This window comes from Bombina bombina, chromosome 1 (genome assembly GCF_027579735.1).
Source record: "Bombina bombina isolate aBomBom1 chromosome 1, aBomBom1.pri, whole genome shotgun sequence".
NCBI classification, from domain to species: domain Eukaryota; kingdom Metazoa; phylum Chordata; class Amphibia; order Anura; family Bombinatoridae; genus Bombina; species Bombina bombina.
In genome coordinates this window covers 66,942,234-66,960,911 of record NC_069499.1, presented here as the reverse complement: position 1 = coordinate 66,960,911, position 18,678 = coordinate 66,942,234, and the positions used below count along the sequence as shown (strand labels likewise).

Sequence of the window (18,678 nt, the reverse complement as noted above, 5' to 3'; positions counted from 1 at the left end):
CCACAAGTAAGGATGACGCCGTGGACCGGACACACCGTTGGAGAAAGAAATTTATCAGGTAAACATAAATTCTGTTTTCCGGCGTCATACGTGTCGCCGGAAGTTGCGTCATTTTTGACGTTATTTTGCGCCAAAAATGTCGGCGTTCCGGATGTGGCGTCATTTTTGGCGCCAAACGCATTTAGGCGCCAAATAATGTGGGCGTCTTATTTGGCGCCAAAAAATATGGGCGTCGCTTTTGTCTCCACATTATTTCAGTCTCATTTTTCATTTGCTTCTGGTTGCTAGAAGCTTGATGTTTGGCATTTTTTTCCCATTCCTGAAACTGTCTTATAAGGAATTTGATCTATTTTGCTTTATATGTTGTTTTTTCTCTTACATATTGCAAGATGTCTCACGTTGCATCTGAGCCAGAAGATACTACAGGAAAACCACTGCCTGCTGGATCTACCAAAGCTAAGTGTATCTGCTGTAAACTTTTGGTAGCTATTCCTCCAGCTGTTGTTTGTAATAATTGTCATGACAAACTTGTTAAAGCAGATAATATTTCCTTTAGTGATGTACCATTGCCTGTTGCAGTTCCCTCAACATCTAAGGTGCAGAATGTTCCTGATAACATAAGAGATTTTGTTTCTGAATCCATAAAGAAGGCTTTGTCTGTTATTTCTCCTTCTAGTAAACGTAAAAAGTCTTTTAAATCTTCTCTCTCTACAGATGAATTTTTAAATGAACACCATCATTCTGATTCTTTGGACTCTTCTGGTTCAGAGGATTCTATCTCAGAGATTGATGCTGATAAATCTTCATATTTATTTAAGATGGAATTTATTCGCTCTTTACTTAAAGAAGTACTAATTGCTTTAGAAATAGAGGATTCTAGTCCTCTTGATACTAATTCTATACGTTTGGATAAGGTTTTTAAAGCTCCTGCGGTTATTCCAGAAGTCTTTCCTGTTCCTAATGCTATTTCTGCAGTAATTGCTAAGGAATGGGATAAATTGGGTAATTCATTTACTCCTTCTAAACGTTTTAAGCAATTATATCCTGTTCCGCTTGACAGGTTAGAATTTTGGGACAAAATCCCTAAAGTTGATGGGGCTATTTCTACCCTTGCTAAACGTACTACCATTCCTACGTCAGATGGTACCTCGTTTAAGGATCCTTTAGATAGAAAAATTGAATCTTTTCTAAGAAAAGCTTATCTATGTTCAGGTAATCTTCTTAGACCTGCTATATCATTGGCTGATGTTGCTGCAGCTTCAACTTTTTGGTTGGAAACTCTAGCGCAACAAGTAACAAATCGTGATTCTCATGATATTATTATTCTTCTCCAGCATGCTAATAATTTCATCTGTGATGCCATTTTTGATATTATTAGAGTTGATGTTAGATTTATGTCTCTGGCTATCTTAGCCAGAAGAGCTTTATGGCTTAAGACCTGGAATGCTGATATGGCTTCTAAATCAACTCTACTTTCCATTTCTTTCCAGGGAAACAAATTATTTGGTTCTCAGTTGGATTCTATTATTTCAACTGTTACTGGTGGGAAAGGAACTTTTTTACCACAGGATAAAAAGTCTAAAGGTAAAAACAGGGCTAACAATCGTTTTCGTTCCTTTCGTTTCAACAAAGAACAAAAGCCTGATCCTTCGTCCTCAGGAGCAGTTTCAGTTTGGAAACCATCTCCAGTCTGGAATAAATCCAAGCCTGCTAGAAAGGCAAAGCCTGCTTCTAAGTTCACATGAAGGTACGGCCCTCATTCCAGTTCAGCTGGTAGGGGGCAGGTTACGTTTTTTCAAAGAAATTTGGATCAATTCTGTTCACAATCTTTGGATTCAGAACATTGTTTCAGAAGGGTACAGAATTGGTTTCAAGATGAGACCTCCTGCAAAGAGATTTTTTCTTTCCCATGTCCCAGTAAATCCAGTGAAAGCTCAAGCATTTCTGAATTGTGTTTCAGATCTAGAGTTGGCTGGAGTAATTATGCCAGTTCCAGTTCCGGAACAGGGGATGGGGTTTTATTCAAATCTCTTCATTGTACCAAAGAAGGAGAATTCCTTCAGACCAGTTCTGGATCTAAAATTATTGAATCGTTATGTAAGGATACCAACGTTCAAGATGGTAACTGTAAGGACTATATTGCCTTTTGTTCAGCAAGGGAATTATATGTCCACAATAGATTTACAGGATGCATATCTGCATATTCCGATTCATCCAGATCATTATCAGTTCCTGAGATTCTCTTTTCTAGACAAGCATTACCAATTTGTGGCTCTACCGTTTGGCCTTGCTACAGCTCCAAGAATTTTCACAAAGATTCTCGGTGCCCTTCTGTCTGTAATCAGAGAACAGGGTATTGTGGTATTTCCTTATTTGGACGATATCTTGGTACTTGCTCAGTCTTTACATTTAGCAGAGTCTCATACGAATCGACTTGTGTTGTTTCTTCAAGATCATGGTTGGAGGATCAATTTACCAAAAAGTTCTTTGATTCCTCAAACAAGGGTAACCTTTCTGGGTTTCCAGATAGATTCAGTGTCCATGACTCTGTCTTTAACAGACAAGAGACGTCTAAAATTGATTTCAGCCTGTCGAAACCTTCAGTCTCAATCATTCCCTTCGGTAGCCTTATGCATGGAAATTCTAGGTCTTATGACTGCTGCATCGGACGCGATCCCCTTTGCTCGTTTTCACATGCGACCTCTTCAGCTCTGTATGCTGAACCAATGGTGCAGGGATTACACGAAGATATATCAATTAATATCTTTAAAACCGATTGTTCGGCACTCTCTAACGTGGTGGACAGATCACCTTCGTTTAATTCAGGGGGCTTCTTTTGTTCTTCCGACCTGGACTGTAATTTCAACAGATGCAAGTCTCACAGGTTGGGGAGCTGTGTGGGGATCTCTGACGGCACAAGGAGTTTGGGAATCTCAGGAGGTGAGATTACCGATCAATATCTTGGAACTCCGTGCAGTTTTCAGAGCTCTTCAGTTTTGGCCTCTTCTGAAGAGAGAATCGTTCATTTGTTTTCAGACAGACAATGTCACCACTGTGGCATACATCAATCATCAAGGAGGGACTCACAGTCCTCTGGCTATGAAAGAAGTATCTCGAATTTTGGTTTGGGCGGAATCCAGCTCCTGTCTAATCTCTGCGGTTCATATCCCAGGTGTAGACAATTGGGAAGCGGATTATCTCAGTCGCCAAACGTTGCATCCGGGCGAATGGTCTCTTCACCCAGAGGTATTTCTTCAGATTGTTCAAATGTGGGGGCTCCCAGAGATAGATCTGATGGCCTCTCATCTAAACAAGAAACTTCCCAGGTATCTGTCCAGATCCCGGGATCCTCAGGCGGAGGCAGTGGATGCATTATCACTTCCTTGGAAGTATCATCCTGCCTATATCTTTCCGCCTCTAGTTCTTCTTCCAAGAGTAATCTCCAAGATTCTGAGGGAATGCTCGTTTGTTCTGCTAATAGCTCCGGCATGGCCTCACAGGTTTTGGTATGCGGATCTTGTCCGGATGGCATCTTGCCAACCATGGACTCTTCCGTTAAGACCAGACCTTCTGTCACAAGGTCCTTTTTTCCATCCGGATCTGAAATCCTTAAATTTAAAGGTATGGAGATTGAACGCTTGATTCTTGGTCATAGAGGTTTCTCTGACTCCGTGATTAATACTATGTTACAGGCTCGTAAATCTGTATCTCGAGAGATATATTATAGAGTCTGGAAGACTTATATTTCTTGGTGTCTTTCTCATCATTTTTCTTGGCATTCTTTTAGAATACCGAGAATTTTACAGTTTCTTCAGGATGGTTTAGATAAGGGTTTGTCCGCAAGTTCTTTGAAAGGACAAATCTCCGCTCTTTCTGTTCTTTTTCACAGAAAGATTGCTATTCTTCCTGATATTCATTGTTTTGTACAAGCTTTGGTTCGTATAAAACCTGTCATTAAGTCAATTTCTCCTCCTTGGAGTTTGAATTTGGTTCTGGGAGCTCTTCAAGCTCCTCCGTTTGAACCTATGCATTCATTGGACATTAAATTACTTTCTTGGAAAGTTTTGTTCCTTTTGGCCATCTCTTCTGCTAGAAGAGTTTCTGAATTATCTGCTCTTTCGTGTGAGTCTCCTTTTCTGATTTTTCATCAGGATAAGGCGGTGTTGCGAACTTCTTTTGAATTTTTACCTAAAGTTGTGAATTCCAACAACATTAGTAGAGAAATTGTGGTTCCTTCATTATGTCCTAATCCTAAGAATTCTAAGGAGAAATCATTGCATTCTTTGGATGTTGTTAGAGCTTTGAAATATTATGTTGAAGCTACGAAATCTTTCCGTAAGACTTCTAGTCTATTTGTTATCTTTTCCGGTTCTAGGAAAGGCCAGAAAGCTTCTGCCATTTCTTTGGCATCTTGGTTGAAATCTTTAATTCATCTTGCCTATGTTGAGTCGGGTAAAATTCCGCCTCAGAGAATTACAGCTCATTCTACTAGGTCAGTATCTACTTCCTGGGCGTTTAGGAATGAAGCTTCGGTTGACCAGATCTGCAAAGCAGCAACTTGGTCCTCTTTGCATACTTTTACTAAATTCTACCATTTTGATGTATTTTCTTCTTCTGAAGCAGTTTTTGGTAGAAAAGTTCTTCAGGCAGCGGTTTCAGTTTGAATCTTCTGCTTATGTTTTTTGTTAAACTTTATTTTGGGTGTGGATTATTTTCAGCAGGAATTGGCTGTCTTTATTTTATCCCTCCCTCTCTAGTGACTCTTGTGTGGAAAGATCCACATCTTGGGTAGTCATTATCCCATACGTCACTAGCTCATGGACTCTTGTTAATTACATGAAAGAAAACATAATTTATGTAAGAACTTACCTGATAAATTCATTTCTTTCATATTAACAAGAGTCCATGAGGCCCACCCTTTTTTGTGGTGGTTATGATTTTTTTGTATAAAGCACAATTATTCCAATTCCTTATTTTATATGCTTCGCACTTTTTTTCTTATCACCCCACTTCTTGGCTATTCGTTAAACTGATTTGTGGGTGTGGTGAGGGGTGTATTTATAGGCATTTTAAGGTTTGGGAAACTTTGCCCCTCCTGGTAGGAATGTATATCCCATACGTCACTAGCTCATGGACTCTTGTTAATATGAAAGAAATGAATTTATCAGGTAAGTTCTTACATAAATTATGTTTTTCTTCGTTCTCTTGCTATTTTTATTTTTAAAAGAAGACATCTAAGCTTTTTTTTTATTCAGACCTTTTTTATTGGTGGATGAGTTTATACACCAATCAGCAAGAACAACCCAGGTTGATCACCAAAAATGGGCCGGCATCTAAACTTAGATTCTTGCATTTCAAATAAAGATACCAAACGAATGAAGAAAATTTGATAATAGGAGTAAATTAGAAAGTTGCTTAAAATGTCATGCTCTATCTGAACCACGAAAGAAAAAAATTTGTGTACAGTGTCCCTTTAAGACACTCTCAGCTATGGTTTGGCACTTTATATATAAAGTTCTAAATATATGTTTGTACTTATATTTGCCATGATTCAGGTTTATCAGTATATTTCCTTTTTGCAGACTGTCAGTTTCATATCTAGGAAATGCTTTATAAAAAAAAATTCTTACCTGAGGTTTTTCAAATTGACTTTATCTTGTTAAGTGTATCCAGTCCACGGATCATCCATTACTTGTGGGATATTCTCCTTCCCAACAGGAAGTTGCAAGAGGATCACCCACAGCAGAGCTGCTATATAGCTCCTCCCCTCACTGCCATATCCAGTCATTCTCTTGCAACTCTCAACAAAGATGGACGTAGTAAGAGGAGAGTGGTGTATTATAGTTAGTTTTTTAACTTCAATCAAAAGTTTGTTATTTTTAAATGGTACCGGAGTGTACTGTTTCATCTCAGGCAGCATTAGAAGAAGAATCTGCCTGTGATTTCTATGATCTTAGCAGAAGTAACTAAGATCCATTGCTGTTCTCACATATTCTGAGGAGTGAGGTAACTTCAGAGAGGGAATGGCGTGCAGGTTTTCCTGCAATAAGGTATGTGCAGTTAATATTTTTCTAGGGATGGAATTTGCTAGAAAATGCTGCTGATACCGGATTAATGTAAGTAAAGCCTTAAATGCAGTGATAGCGGCTGGTATCAGGCTTATTAATAGAGATACATACTCTTATAAAAGTGTAATATAAAACGTTTGCTGGCATGTTTAATCGTTTATATATATGTTTGGTGACAAAACTTATTGGGGCCTAGTTTTTTTCCACATGGCTGGTTTGATTTTTGCCTAGAAACAGTTCCTGAGGCTTTCCACTGTTGCAATATGAGTGGGAAGGGCCTATTTTAGTGCTTTTCTGTGCAGATAAAAATACGGACAGAGACATTCAGCTTCTTCCTGCATGATCCAGGACATCTCTGAAGGGCTCAAAAGGCTTCAAAGTCGTGTTTGAGGAGGGTAACAATCACAGTAGACTTTGGCAGTTGTTGTGACTGTGTTTAAAAAACGTTTTTGTCATTTATTATTCTGTTTTTGTTATTAAGGGGTTAATAATCCATTTGCAAGTGGGTGCAATGCTCTGCTGACTTGTTACATACACTGTAAAAATTTTGTTAGTGTAACTGCCTTTTTTTCACTGTTATTTCAAATTTTGTCAAAATTTGTTTCTCTTAAAGGCACAGTAACTTTTTTGTTAACTTGCTTTAAAGTGTTTTCCAAGCTTGCTAGTCTCATTGCTAGGCTGTACAAACATGTCTGAAACAGAGCATACTTGTTCATTATGTTTAAAAGCCATGGTGGAGCCCCATAGGAGAATGTGTACTAAATGTATTGATTTCACCTTAAACAGTAAAGATCAGTCTTTATCTATAAAAGAATTGTCACCAGAGGGGTCTGTCGAGGGGGAAGTTATGCCGACTCTCCCCACGTGTCGGACCCTTCGCCTCCCGCTCAAGGGACGCCCGCTAATATGGCGCCAAGTACATCAGGGACGCCCATAGCGATTACTTTGCAGGACATGGCTGCAATCATGAATAATACCCTGTCAGAGGTATTATCCAGTTTGCCTGAATTGAGAGGCAAGCGCGATAGCTCTGGGGTTAGACGAGATACAGAGCGCGTAGATGCTGTAAGAGCCATGTCTGATACTGCGTCACAATATGCAGAACCTGAGGACGGAGAGCTTCAGTCTGTGGGTGACGTCTCTGAATCGGGGAGACGTGATTCAGAGATTTCTAATTTTAAATTTAAGCTTGAGAACCTCTGTGTATTGCTTGGGGAGGTATTAGCTGCTCTGAATGACTGTGACACAATTGCAGTGCCAGAGAAATTGTGTAGGCTGGATAAATACTATGCAGTGCCGGTGAGTACTGATGTTTTTTCAATACCTAAAAGGCTTACAGAAATTATTAGTAAGGAGTAGGATAGGCCCGGTGTGCCCTTTTCCCCACCTCCTATATTTAGAAAAATGTTTCCAATAGATGCCACTACACGGGACTTATGGCAGACTGTCCCTAAGGTGGAGGGAGCAGTTTCTACTTTAGCAAAGCGTACCACTATCCCGGTTGAGGACAGTTGTGCTTTTTCAGATCCAATGGATAAAAAAATTAGAGGGTTACCTTAAGAAAATGTTTATTCAACAAGGTTTTATTTTACAGCCCCTTGCATGCATTGCGCCTGTCACTCCTGCGGCGGCATTCTGGTTTGAGGCCCTGGAAGAGGCCATCCATACAGCTCCATTGACTGAAATTGTTGACAAGCTTAGAACTCTTAAGCTAGCTAACTCATTTGTTTCTGATGCCATTGTTCATTTGACTAAACTAACGGCTAAGAATTCCGGATTCGCCATCCAGGCGCGTAGGGCGCTATGGCTCAAATCCTGGTCAGCTGATGTGACTTCAAAGTCTAAATTACTCAACATTCCTTTCAAGGGGCAGACCTTATTCGGGCCTGGTTTGAAAGAAATTATTGCTGACATTACTGGAGGTAAGGGTCATACCCTTCCTCAGGACAGGGCCAAATCAAAGGCCAAACAGTCTAATTTTCGTGCCTTTCGAAATTTCAAGGCAGGTGCAGCATCAACTTCCTCTGCTTCAAAACAAGAGGGAACTTTTGCTCAATCCAAGCAGGCCTGGAAACCTAACCAGTCCTGGAACAAGGGCAAGCAGGCCAGAAAGCCTGCTGCTGCCTCTAAGACAGCATGAAGGAGCGGCCCCCTATCCGACAACGGATCTAGTAGGGGGCAGACTCTCTCTCTTCGCCCAGGCGTGGGCAAGAGATGTTCAGGATCCCTGGGCGTTGGAGATCATATCTCAGGGATATCTTCTGGACTTCAAAGCTTCTCCTCCACAAGGGAGATTTCACCTTTCAAGATTATCTGCAAACCAGATAAAGAAAGAGGCATTCCTAAGCTGCGTACAAGATCTCCTTGTAATGGGAGTGATCCATCCAGTTCCGCGGACGGAACAAGGACAGGGGTTTTATTCAAATCTGTGGTTCCCAAAAAAAGAGGGAACCTTCAGACCAATTTTGGATTTAAAGATCCTAAACAAATTCCTCAGAGTTCCGTCATTCAAGATGGAAACTATTTGAACCATTTTACCCATGATCCAAGAGGGTCAGTACATGACCACAGTGGACTTAAAGGATGCCTACCTTCACATTCCGATTCACAAGAATCATCATCAGTTCCTGAGGTTTGCCTTTCTAGACAGGCATTACCAATTTGTTGCTCTTCCATTCGGGTTGGCTACAGCCCCAAGAATTTTTACAAAGGTTCTGGGCTCACTTCTGGCGGTCCTAAGCCCGCTAGGCATAGCGGTGGCTCCTTACCTGGACGATATCCTGATACAGGCGTCAAGCTTTCAAATTGCCAAATCTCATACAGAGATAGTTCTGGCATTCCTGAGGTCGCATGGGTGGAAAGTGAACGAAGAAAAGAGTTCGCTATCTCCTCTCACGAGGGTTTCCTTCCTAGGGACTCTAATAGATTCTGTAGAAATGAAAATTTACCTGACGGAGTCCAGGTTATCAAAACTTCTAAATGCTTGCCGTGTTCTTCACTCCATTCCGCGCCCCACGGTGGCTCAGTGCATGGAAGTAATCGGCTTAATGGTAGCGGCGATGGACATAGTGCCATTCGCGCACCTGCATCTCAGACCGCTGCAATTATGCATGCTCAGTCAGTGGAATGGGGATTACACAGATTTGTCCCCTCTACTAAATCTGGATCAGGAAACCAGAGATTCTCTTCTCTGGTGGTTATCTCGGGCCCATCTGTCCAAGGGTATGACCTTTCGCAGACCAGATTGGACAATTGTAACAACAGATGCCAGCCTTCTAGGTTGGGTGCAGTCTGGAACTCCCTGAAGGCTCAGGGTTCATGGACTCAGGAGGAGAAACTCCTCCCAATCAATATTCTAGAGTTAAGAGCAATATTCAATGCTCTTCTGGCTTGGCCTCAGTTAGCAACACTGAGGTTCATCAGATTTCAGTCGGACAACATCACGACTGTGGCTTACATCAACCATCAAGGGGGAACCAGGAGTTCCCTAGCGATGTTAGAAGTCTCAAAGATAATTCGCTGGGCAGAGACTCACTCTTGCCACCTGTCAGCGATCCATATCCCAGGTGTAGAGAACTGGGAGGCGGATTTTCTAAGTCGTCAGACTTTTCATCCGGGGAATGGGAACTCCATCCGGAGGTGTTTGCTCAATTGGTTCTCCGTTGGGGCAAACCAGAATTGGATCTCATGGCGTCTCGCCAGAACGCCAAGCTTCCTTGTTACGGATCCAGGTCCAGGGACCCAGAAGCGGCACTGATAGATGCTCTAGCAGCGCCTTGGTTCTTCAACCTGGCTCATGTGTTTCCACCGTTTCCTCTGCTCCCTCGTCAAACAGGAAAGAGCATTGGTGATATTGATAGCGCCTGCGTGGCCACGCAGGACCTGGTATGCAGACCTAGTGGACATGTCATCCTTTCCACCATGGACTCTGCCTCTGAGACAAGACCTTCTAATACAAGGTCCTTTCAATCATCCGAATCTACTTTCTCTGAGACTGACTGCATGGAGATTGAACGCTTGATCCTATCAAAGCGTGGCTTCTCCGAGTCAGTAATTGATACCTTAATACAGGCATTAAAGCCTGTCACCAGGAAAATTTACCACAAGATATGGCGTAAATATCTTCATTGGTGTGAATCCAAGAATTACTCATGGAGTAGGGTTAGGATTCCTAGGATATTGTCCTTCCTCCAAGAGGGTTTGGACAAAGGATTATCAGCTAGTTCTTTAAAGTGACAGATTTCTGCTCTGTCTATTCTTTTACACAAGCGTCTGGCAGAAGTTCCAGACGTTCAGGCATTTTGTCAGGCTTTAGTTAGAATTAAGCCTGTGTTCCTCCATGGAGCTTAAACTTGGTTCTTAAAGTTCTTCAAGGGGTTCCGTTTGAACCCCTTCATTCTATTGATATCAAACTTCTTTCATGGAAAGTTCTTTTTCTGATGGCTATTTCCTCGGCTCGAAGAGTCTCGGAGTTATCTGCCTTACATTGTGATTCTCCTTATCTGATCTTTCATTCAGATAAAGTTGTTCTGCGTACAAAACCTGGGTTTTTACCTAAGGTGGTTTCTAACAAGAATATCAATCAAGAGATTGTTGTTCCATCATTATGTCCTAATCCTTCTTCAAAGAAGGAACGTCTTTTGCATAATCTAGACGTAGTCCGTGCCTTGAAGTTTTTCTTACAGGCTACTAAAGATTTTCGCCAAACATCTAACCTGTTTGTTGTTTACTCTGGACAGAGGAGAGGTCAGAAGGCCTCGGCAACCTCTCTTTCTTTTTGGCTTCGGAGTATAATCCGTTTAGCCTATGAGACTGCTGGACAGCAGCCCCCTGAAAGGATTACAGCTCATTCTACTAGAGCTGTGGCTTCCACCTGGGCCTTTAAAAATGAGGCCTATGTTGAACAGATTTGCAAGGCTGCAACTTGGTCTTCCCTTCATACTTTTTCCAAATTTTACAAATTTGATACTTTTGCTTCTTCGGAGGCTGTTTTTAGGAGAAAGGTTCTACAGGCAGTGGTTCCTTCCGTTTAAGTTCCTGCCTTGTCTCTCCATCATCCGTGTACTTTAGCTTTGGTATTGGTATCTCACAAGTAATGGATGATCCGTGGACTGGATACACTTAACAAGAGAAAACATAATTTATGCTTACCTGATAAATTTATTTCTCTTGTAGTGTATCCAGTCCACGGCCCGCCCTGTCCTTTTCAGGCAGGTCTAAATTTTAATTAAACTACAGTCACCACTGCACCCTATGGTTTCTCCTTTCTCGGCTTGTTTCGGTCGAATGACTGGATATGGCAGTGAGGGGAGGAGCTATATAGCAGCTCTGCTGTGGGTGATCCTCTTGCAACTTCCTGTTGGGAAGGAGAATATCCCACAAGTAATGGATGATCCGTGGACTGGATACACTACAAGAGAAATAAATTTATCAGGTAAGCATAAATTATGTTTTTTCTAAATTGCGGGCTGTATTAGGCTCGCGAGAGCGCAAAATGCTATAATTTATTGCGTCATTTCCGGCGTCTTAGTTGGCGCCGAGTCTTTTCTCGAGGTTGCTAGAGTTTCGTTTCGGACGTTTTTGGCGCCAAAAAATGTTTTTCAGTTTGTGGTGCGTCATACTTGGCGCCAAACATTTTTTCATTATTTAAGACCTCATTCCTTTTGCCTCTGGTCATTTTTTCTATGTCAGAGGCCTATTCTGTTTGCATTTTTTCCTATTCCTGAAACTGTCATATAAGGAAATTGATCATTTTGCTTTATATGTTGTTTTTTCTTTTATATACTGCAAGATGTCTCAATCTGATCCTGTCTCAGAATCTACTACTGGAATCCTGCTGCCTGATATTGGTTCTTCCAAAGCTAAGTGCATTTGTTGTAAACTTGTGGTAGCTGTTCCTCCAGCTGTGGTTTGTAATAGTTGTCATGATAAATTTTTACATGCAGAGAATGTTTCCATCAGTAGTAGTTCGTTACATGTTGCTGGTCCATCAACATCTAATGCTCAGGATATTCCTGTAAATTTAAGAGAATTTATTTCTGATTCCATTCAGAAGGCTTTGTCTGCCATTCTGCCTTCTAATAAACGTAAAAGGTCTTTTAAAACTTCTCATAGAGTTGATGAATTTTCTAATGACCGACAACATACTGATTTATCTATCTCTGATGAGGATCGGTCTGATTCAGAGGATCCTGCCTCAGATATTGACACTGACAAATCCTCTTATTTATTTAAAATGGAGTATATTCGTTCTTTATTAAAAGAAGGGTTGATTGCATTAGATATGGAGGAGACTAATCCGCTTGATACTAAAACTAGTAAACGTTTAAATTCGGTTTATAAACCTCCTGTGGTTATTCCAGAGGTTTTTCCAGTTCCTGATGCTATTTCAGATATGATTTCTAAGGAATGGAATAGACTGGGTACTTCTTTTACTCCTCCTTCAAGGTTTAAAAAATTGTATCCTTTGCCTACTGATAGATTGGAGTTTTGGGAATAAGATCCCCAAAGTTGATGGGGCCTATAAATCTCTACTCTTGCTAAACGTACTACTATTCCTACGGAAGATAGTACTTCTTTTAAAGATCCTTTAGTGTTACACACGGATTGATCATATTATGACAGACTCCCATGGCCTCTCCCTTGCTGAACATTGCTCCATCGGTAATATTACTTGGTCAGACCACGCCCCTATCACTTGCTCCATGCTGTGGCCTGGCTTACCGATAATTAATAAAACCTGGAAACTAGATGACACTATATTGGATAATCCAATATTCAGGGGAGAAGTAGAAAAGTCACTAACAGAATACTTTCTAATTAATGAAAACACCACATCCTCTCCTCTACTGGAGTGGGAGGCTCATAAATCTGTGATTAGAGGTCTTTGTATCAAGCAAAGTGCTCAACTAGCCAAACAATCCAAGGTTCTCCATACCACTCTCCTAGACAGAATTAATGTTTTAGAAAAAGCACATAAAAAGAACCCAGACAACACTACTTTTACGCAAGACTTACTACTAGCCAGGTCAGACCTAAAGCAATACCTCACCAAACTACATCAGCGTAATGCACTGCGCCTTAAGCAATATTATTATGAGGGGGGCAACAAACCCGGGAAAATCCTCGCGAGAACACTCCGTAGGAAACAATTGTCATCCTATATCCATGCCATAAAATCTAAAGACGGTACCCCGATTTCCAGTAGCAAGCTTATAGCCTCGACTTTCAGGGAATTTTATAGATCACTGTATAACATAGACGACTCAGCTAACGTCTCACACACTCAATCAGATCAGAATACCCTAGAAGAACAAACAAATAATTATTTTAGCGACATTAACCTCCCCTCCTTGGCAGAAGAGGAGAGACTTGACCTAGCTTCCCCTATCTCAGAGGAGGAATTACTTATCGCAATTGGGGGAATGCCGTCTGGCAAGAGCCCAGGGCCGGATGGTTTTACCTCCAGATACTACAAAGTCTTTAGTAAAATATTATCTCCTCACTTACTAAAACTTTTTAATGCCCTAAGGGACAGACCTGTCTTATCCAATTCACTTCTAGAGGCACATATAACAGTCATCCCCAAGCCGGGGAAGCCGGCCAATTGCCCAGAGAATTTTAGGCCCATCTCTCTTATAAACTCGGACATGAAACTTTTGGCGAAGGTCCTCGCCAACAGACTAAATAAATACTTACCAAAATTGATTGGCACAGACCAAGTTGGCTTCATTCCGGGCCGTGAAGCCCGTGACAACACCATTAAAATCTTGCAAATAATTAACTATGCCAAGGTTACAAAAGTCCCGATGGTCCTTTTTGCAACGGACGCGGAAAAGGCCTTTGACCGGGTTCGATGGTCTTTCCTTCGTAGAACTTTGTCCGAGATGGGGATCCCAGATCCTTTTCTAAATACAGCCATGGCATTGTATTCCTCTCCAAACGCAAAAATTAGAATTAATGGTACCCTTTCCGATTCCTTTGCAATTAGAAACGGCACTAGACAGGGCTGTCCCTTATCCCCACTTCTCTTCGCCATCTCCATCGAGGTATTAGCACAAAAAATCAGAAGGAACGGGGAGATTACTGGTGTAGTGATAGGGGAATATGAACACAAACAAGCTCTCTACGCGGATGATGCGCTCTTTTCGCTAACGAATGCAGAGACATCTATACCTGCACTGCTTGATGAAATGGCTAAATATAGTAAGATTTCTAATTTCCAACTTAACATCTCTAAATCTGAAATTCTCAACATCAATACTAACCCTACACATATACAACATTTAAGCAGCCTCCACCACATTCCAATAGCGCATCACAAACTGAAATATTTAGGGATTTATCTCACACCAACTTCTCAAGACCTGTATAAACTCAATTACAACACCATAAAAAATGAAATAATTAGAGACCTCTCTGTCTGGAAAAACAAAAAACTTTCGTGGCTTGGGAGAATAGGGGTTTTAAAGATGAATGTCCTACCTCGTGTCTTATACTTGTTCCAAACCCTTCCGATACAGCTTCCTGATGGATACATAACCCAATTACAAAAAGCTTTTGACCAATATATCTGGGACGGCGCTAGGCCTAGAATCCCGAAAAAAACTATGTATCTATCTAGGGACAATGGTGGCTTGGGAGCCCCAAGCCTACACTCTTACAAACTCGCAATCACCCTTCAACATATAGTAGAATGGGCACACAACTCAAATGACAAAGCATGGATACACATTGATAGACAAATTTTTAAAACCAACAATTTAGCAACGTTGGCATGGACGCCTCGCCCAAAGAGACCCAAGATAACTGAAAAATACCATATCTCAGCAGGGGTTCTATCGGAATGGGATAAGCTAGTATCCACTAGTACGCACATATCTTCGCTAGTTGCCCCTCTCACTCCTATTCTAGAACACAAAGATTTACCATACTACCATTTAGCCTTTACTAAACTACAGTCATACAGTCTGAGGGAAGGATCGGCCCACTTTCTTTCTAAAGACGGTAGGCTCAGGACACATCTTGAGTTAGAAGAAATCCATGGGGAGATTTTCTCCTCTTGGCTTCATTACCACCAGCTTGTACACTTTATCTCACACCATAAAAACAAAGAAGCTCTCGGTAGGGAACTCACGGCTTTTGAGACCCTCTGCATCTCTAAGGCTCCCCCGACACACTTAATTTCTAAACTATATAAGATATTGCTCAACTCAGAGACATCAGATCTTCCCTCATACACATACTCCTGGAAAAAAGATTTGGATTGCGAGATAGAGAAAGAGACTTGGCTGAGAGCCTTTAGACTAATTAAAAGGTCTTCGGTCTCAGCATCAATCCAGGAGATTCATCTGAAACTTCTATGTAGGTGGTATTTAACTCCCTGGCGCCTCCACAAGATTTTTCCCTCACTAAGCAGCACATGCTGGAGGGGATGTGGGGAGGGAGGATCTCTTCTCCACATCTGGTGGTCCTGCCCTAACCTGCAGAACTTCTGGCCCGACGTTCTGTCAGAAATAGCCGAAATCCTAGGGATTGAGATCCCACATAACCCACATTTACTCCTATTTCTTAATCTCCCTAAGGTAATAGGGATAGGCAAACAGCCCCTACTGTTAATTATGCTCACTGCAGCAAAAAAACTCATACCAAAACATTGGAAATCTCGAACAGCCCCCTCTTTGGAAGAGTGGAGAGGGACAGTTTCTGACCTCCTTTCACTAGAAAGATACCACTTTTTAATAACACATCAGCTGGAAATTTTCGAGATGATGATGGCGCTCTGGCAGAAAAAAATATAATTCATTGAAGCTTTGCTGAGAGTCAACAACCCCACTCCCCCTTAATCCTTTTTTTTTTTTTTTTTTTTTTTTTTTTTTTTTTTTTTTTTTTTTTTTTTCTTCCCCCAAACAACCCCTACCTTTCCTTTCCCTTTCCTTTCTTCTTTTCTCTTTCCATCTGATACATACTATGATCAGTCGCATCATGTGTAGTCAAGCCTTAATAAAATGTAAAAAACTAAAAGGACCATGAGTTAGGTTATGAAACGATTTTAATGTTGAAACCATGTTTATAGTTACTCATGTTAACATACTGTTCAATGGAGAAGACAATGTCAGCCAGCAAGGCCCAAACATTTGGTATTCAAGCTTTCAGATATGTAAGCCTGGTTGTAACCTTGTTCCATGATTTCCATGCTGTGTATTTAAATATGCTACTTTATTGTCTTTTCCAGTATCTTAATAAAAATCTATAAAAAAAAAAAAAAAAAGATCCTTTAGATAGGAAGCTTGAATTTTATCTAAGGAAAGCTTATTTATGTTCAGGCCATCTTCTTAGGCCTGCTATATATTTGGCTGATGTTGCAGCTACCTCAACTTTTTGGTTGGAAACCTTAGCGCAACAAGTATCAGATCATAATGTGTATAGCATTGTTAAATTAATTCAACATGCTAATAATTGCATTTGTGATGCCATTTTTTTATATCATCAGAATTGATGTTAGGTATATGTCTTTAGCTATTTTAGCTAGATGAGCTTTATGGCTTAAATCTTGGAATGCTGATATGACTTCTAAATCGACATTGCTATCTCTTTCTTTCTAAGGTAATAAATTATTTGGTTCTCAGTTAGATTCTATAATTTCAACTGTCACTGGGGGGAAGGGATCTTTTTTGCCTCAGGATAAAAAATCTAAGGGTAAATTTAAAGCTTCTAACTGTTTTCGTTCCTTCCGACAAAATAAGGAACAGAAACCTAATCCTTCCCCTATGGAATCTGTCTCCAATTGGAAGCCTTCCTCAATCTGGAATAAATCCAAGCCATTTAAGAGATCTAAACCAGCCCCCAAGTCCGCATGAAGGTGCGGCCCTCATTCCACCTCAGCTAGTATGGGGCAGATTAAAATTTTTCAAGGATGTTTGCATAAATTCAGTCCAAAATCATTGGATTCAGAACATTGTCTCTCAGGGGTACAGAATAGGTTTCAGAGTAAGACTGCCTGTGAGAAGTTTCTTTCTCTCACGCATTCCAGTGAACCCAGAGAAAGCGCAGGCTTTCCTGAAGTGTGTTTCAGACCTGGAGTTATCTGGGGTAATCATGCCAGTTCCTTTTCAGGAACAAGGTCTCGGGTTTTATTCAAATCTGTTCATTGTCCCAAAGAAAGAAAATTCATTCAGACCAGTTCTGGATCTAAAAGTCTTGAATCGTTATGTAAGAGTACCAACATTCAAAATGGTGACTATAAGGACTATTCTGCCTTTTATTCAGCAAGGGCATTATATGTCCACAATAGACTTACAGGATGCATATCTTCATATTCCGATTCATCCAGATCACTATCAGTTTGTGAGATTCTCTTTTCTAGACCAGCATTACCAATTTCTCCAACATAGGTGTGTCCGGTCCACGGCGTCATCCTTACTTGTGGGATATTCTCTTCCCCAACAGGAAATGGCAAAGAGCCCAGCAAAGCTGGTCACATGATCCCTCCTAGGCTCCGCCTACCCCAGTCATTCTCTTTGCCGTTGTACAGGCAACATCTCCACGGAGATGGCTTAGAGTTTTTTAGTGTTTAACTGTAGTTTTTATTATTCAATCAAGAGTTTGTTATTTTAAAATAGTGCTGGTATGTACTATTTACTCAGAAACAGAAAAGAGATGAAGATTTCTGTTTGTATGAGGAAAATTATTTTAGCAACCGTTACTAAAATCCATGGCTGTTCCACACAGGACTGTTGAGAGGAATTGACTTCAGTTGAGGGAACAGTGAGCAGTCTCTTGCTGCTTGAGGCATGACACATTCTAACAAGACGATGTAATGCTGGAAGCTGTCATTTTCCCTATGGGATCCGGTAAGCCATGTTTATTAAGATAGTAAATAAGGGCTTCACAAGGGCTTATTAAGACTGTAGACTTTTTCTGGGCTAAATCGATTCATTATTAACACATATTTAGCCTTGAGGAATCATTTAATCTGGGTATTTTGATAAGATTATATCGGCAGGCACTTTTTTTAGACACCTTATTCTTTAGGGGCTTTCCCAAATCATAGGCAGAGCCTCATTTTCGCGCCGGTGTTGCGCACTTGTTTTTGAGAGGCATGACATGCAGTCGCATGTGTGAGGAGCTCTGATACATAGAAAAGACTTTCTGAAGGCGTCATTTGGTATCGTATTCCCCTTTGGGCTTGGTTGGGTCTCAGCAAAGCAGATACCAGGGACTGTAAAGGGGTTAAAGTTAAAAACGGCTCCGGTTCCGTTATTTTAAGGGTTAAAGCTTCCAAATTTGGTGTGCAATACTTTTAAGGCTTTAAGACACTGTGGTGAAATTTTGGTGAATTTTGAACAATTACTTCATATTTTTTCGCAATTGCAGTAATAAAGTGTGTTCAGTTTAAAATTTAAAGTGACAGTAACGGTTTTATTTTAAAACGTTTTTTGTACTTTGTTATCAAGTTATGCCTGTTTAACATGTCTGAACTACCAGATAGACTGTGTTCTGAATGTGGGGAAGCCAGAGTTCCTTCTCATTTAAATAAATGTGATTTATGTGACAATGACAATGATGCCCAAGATGATTCCTCAAGTGAGGGGAGTAAGCATGGTACGGC

General features: G+C 40.8%; 1 protein-coding gene across 1 annotated transcript in view; it reads left to right on the top strand.

Annotated features, from left to right (window-relative positions):
• Nucleotides 1–18,678, top strand: part of TECPR2 (tectonin beta-propeller repeat containing 2) — a 608,030-nt gene that overhangs the window by 354,798 nt on the left and 234,554 nt on the right. The window contains exon 16 of the mRNA XM_053707105.1: nt 12,693–14,273. Within this exon, the coding sequence (XP_053563080.1) occupies nt 12,693–14,273 (1,581 nt within the window). The remainder of the gene's footprint in view (nt 1–12,692; nt 14,274–18,678) is intronic.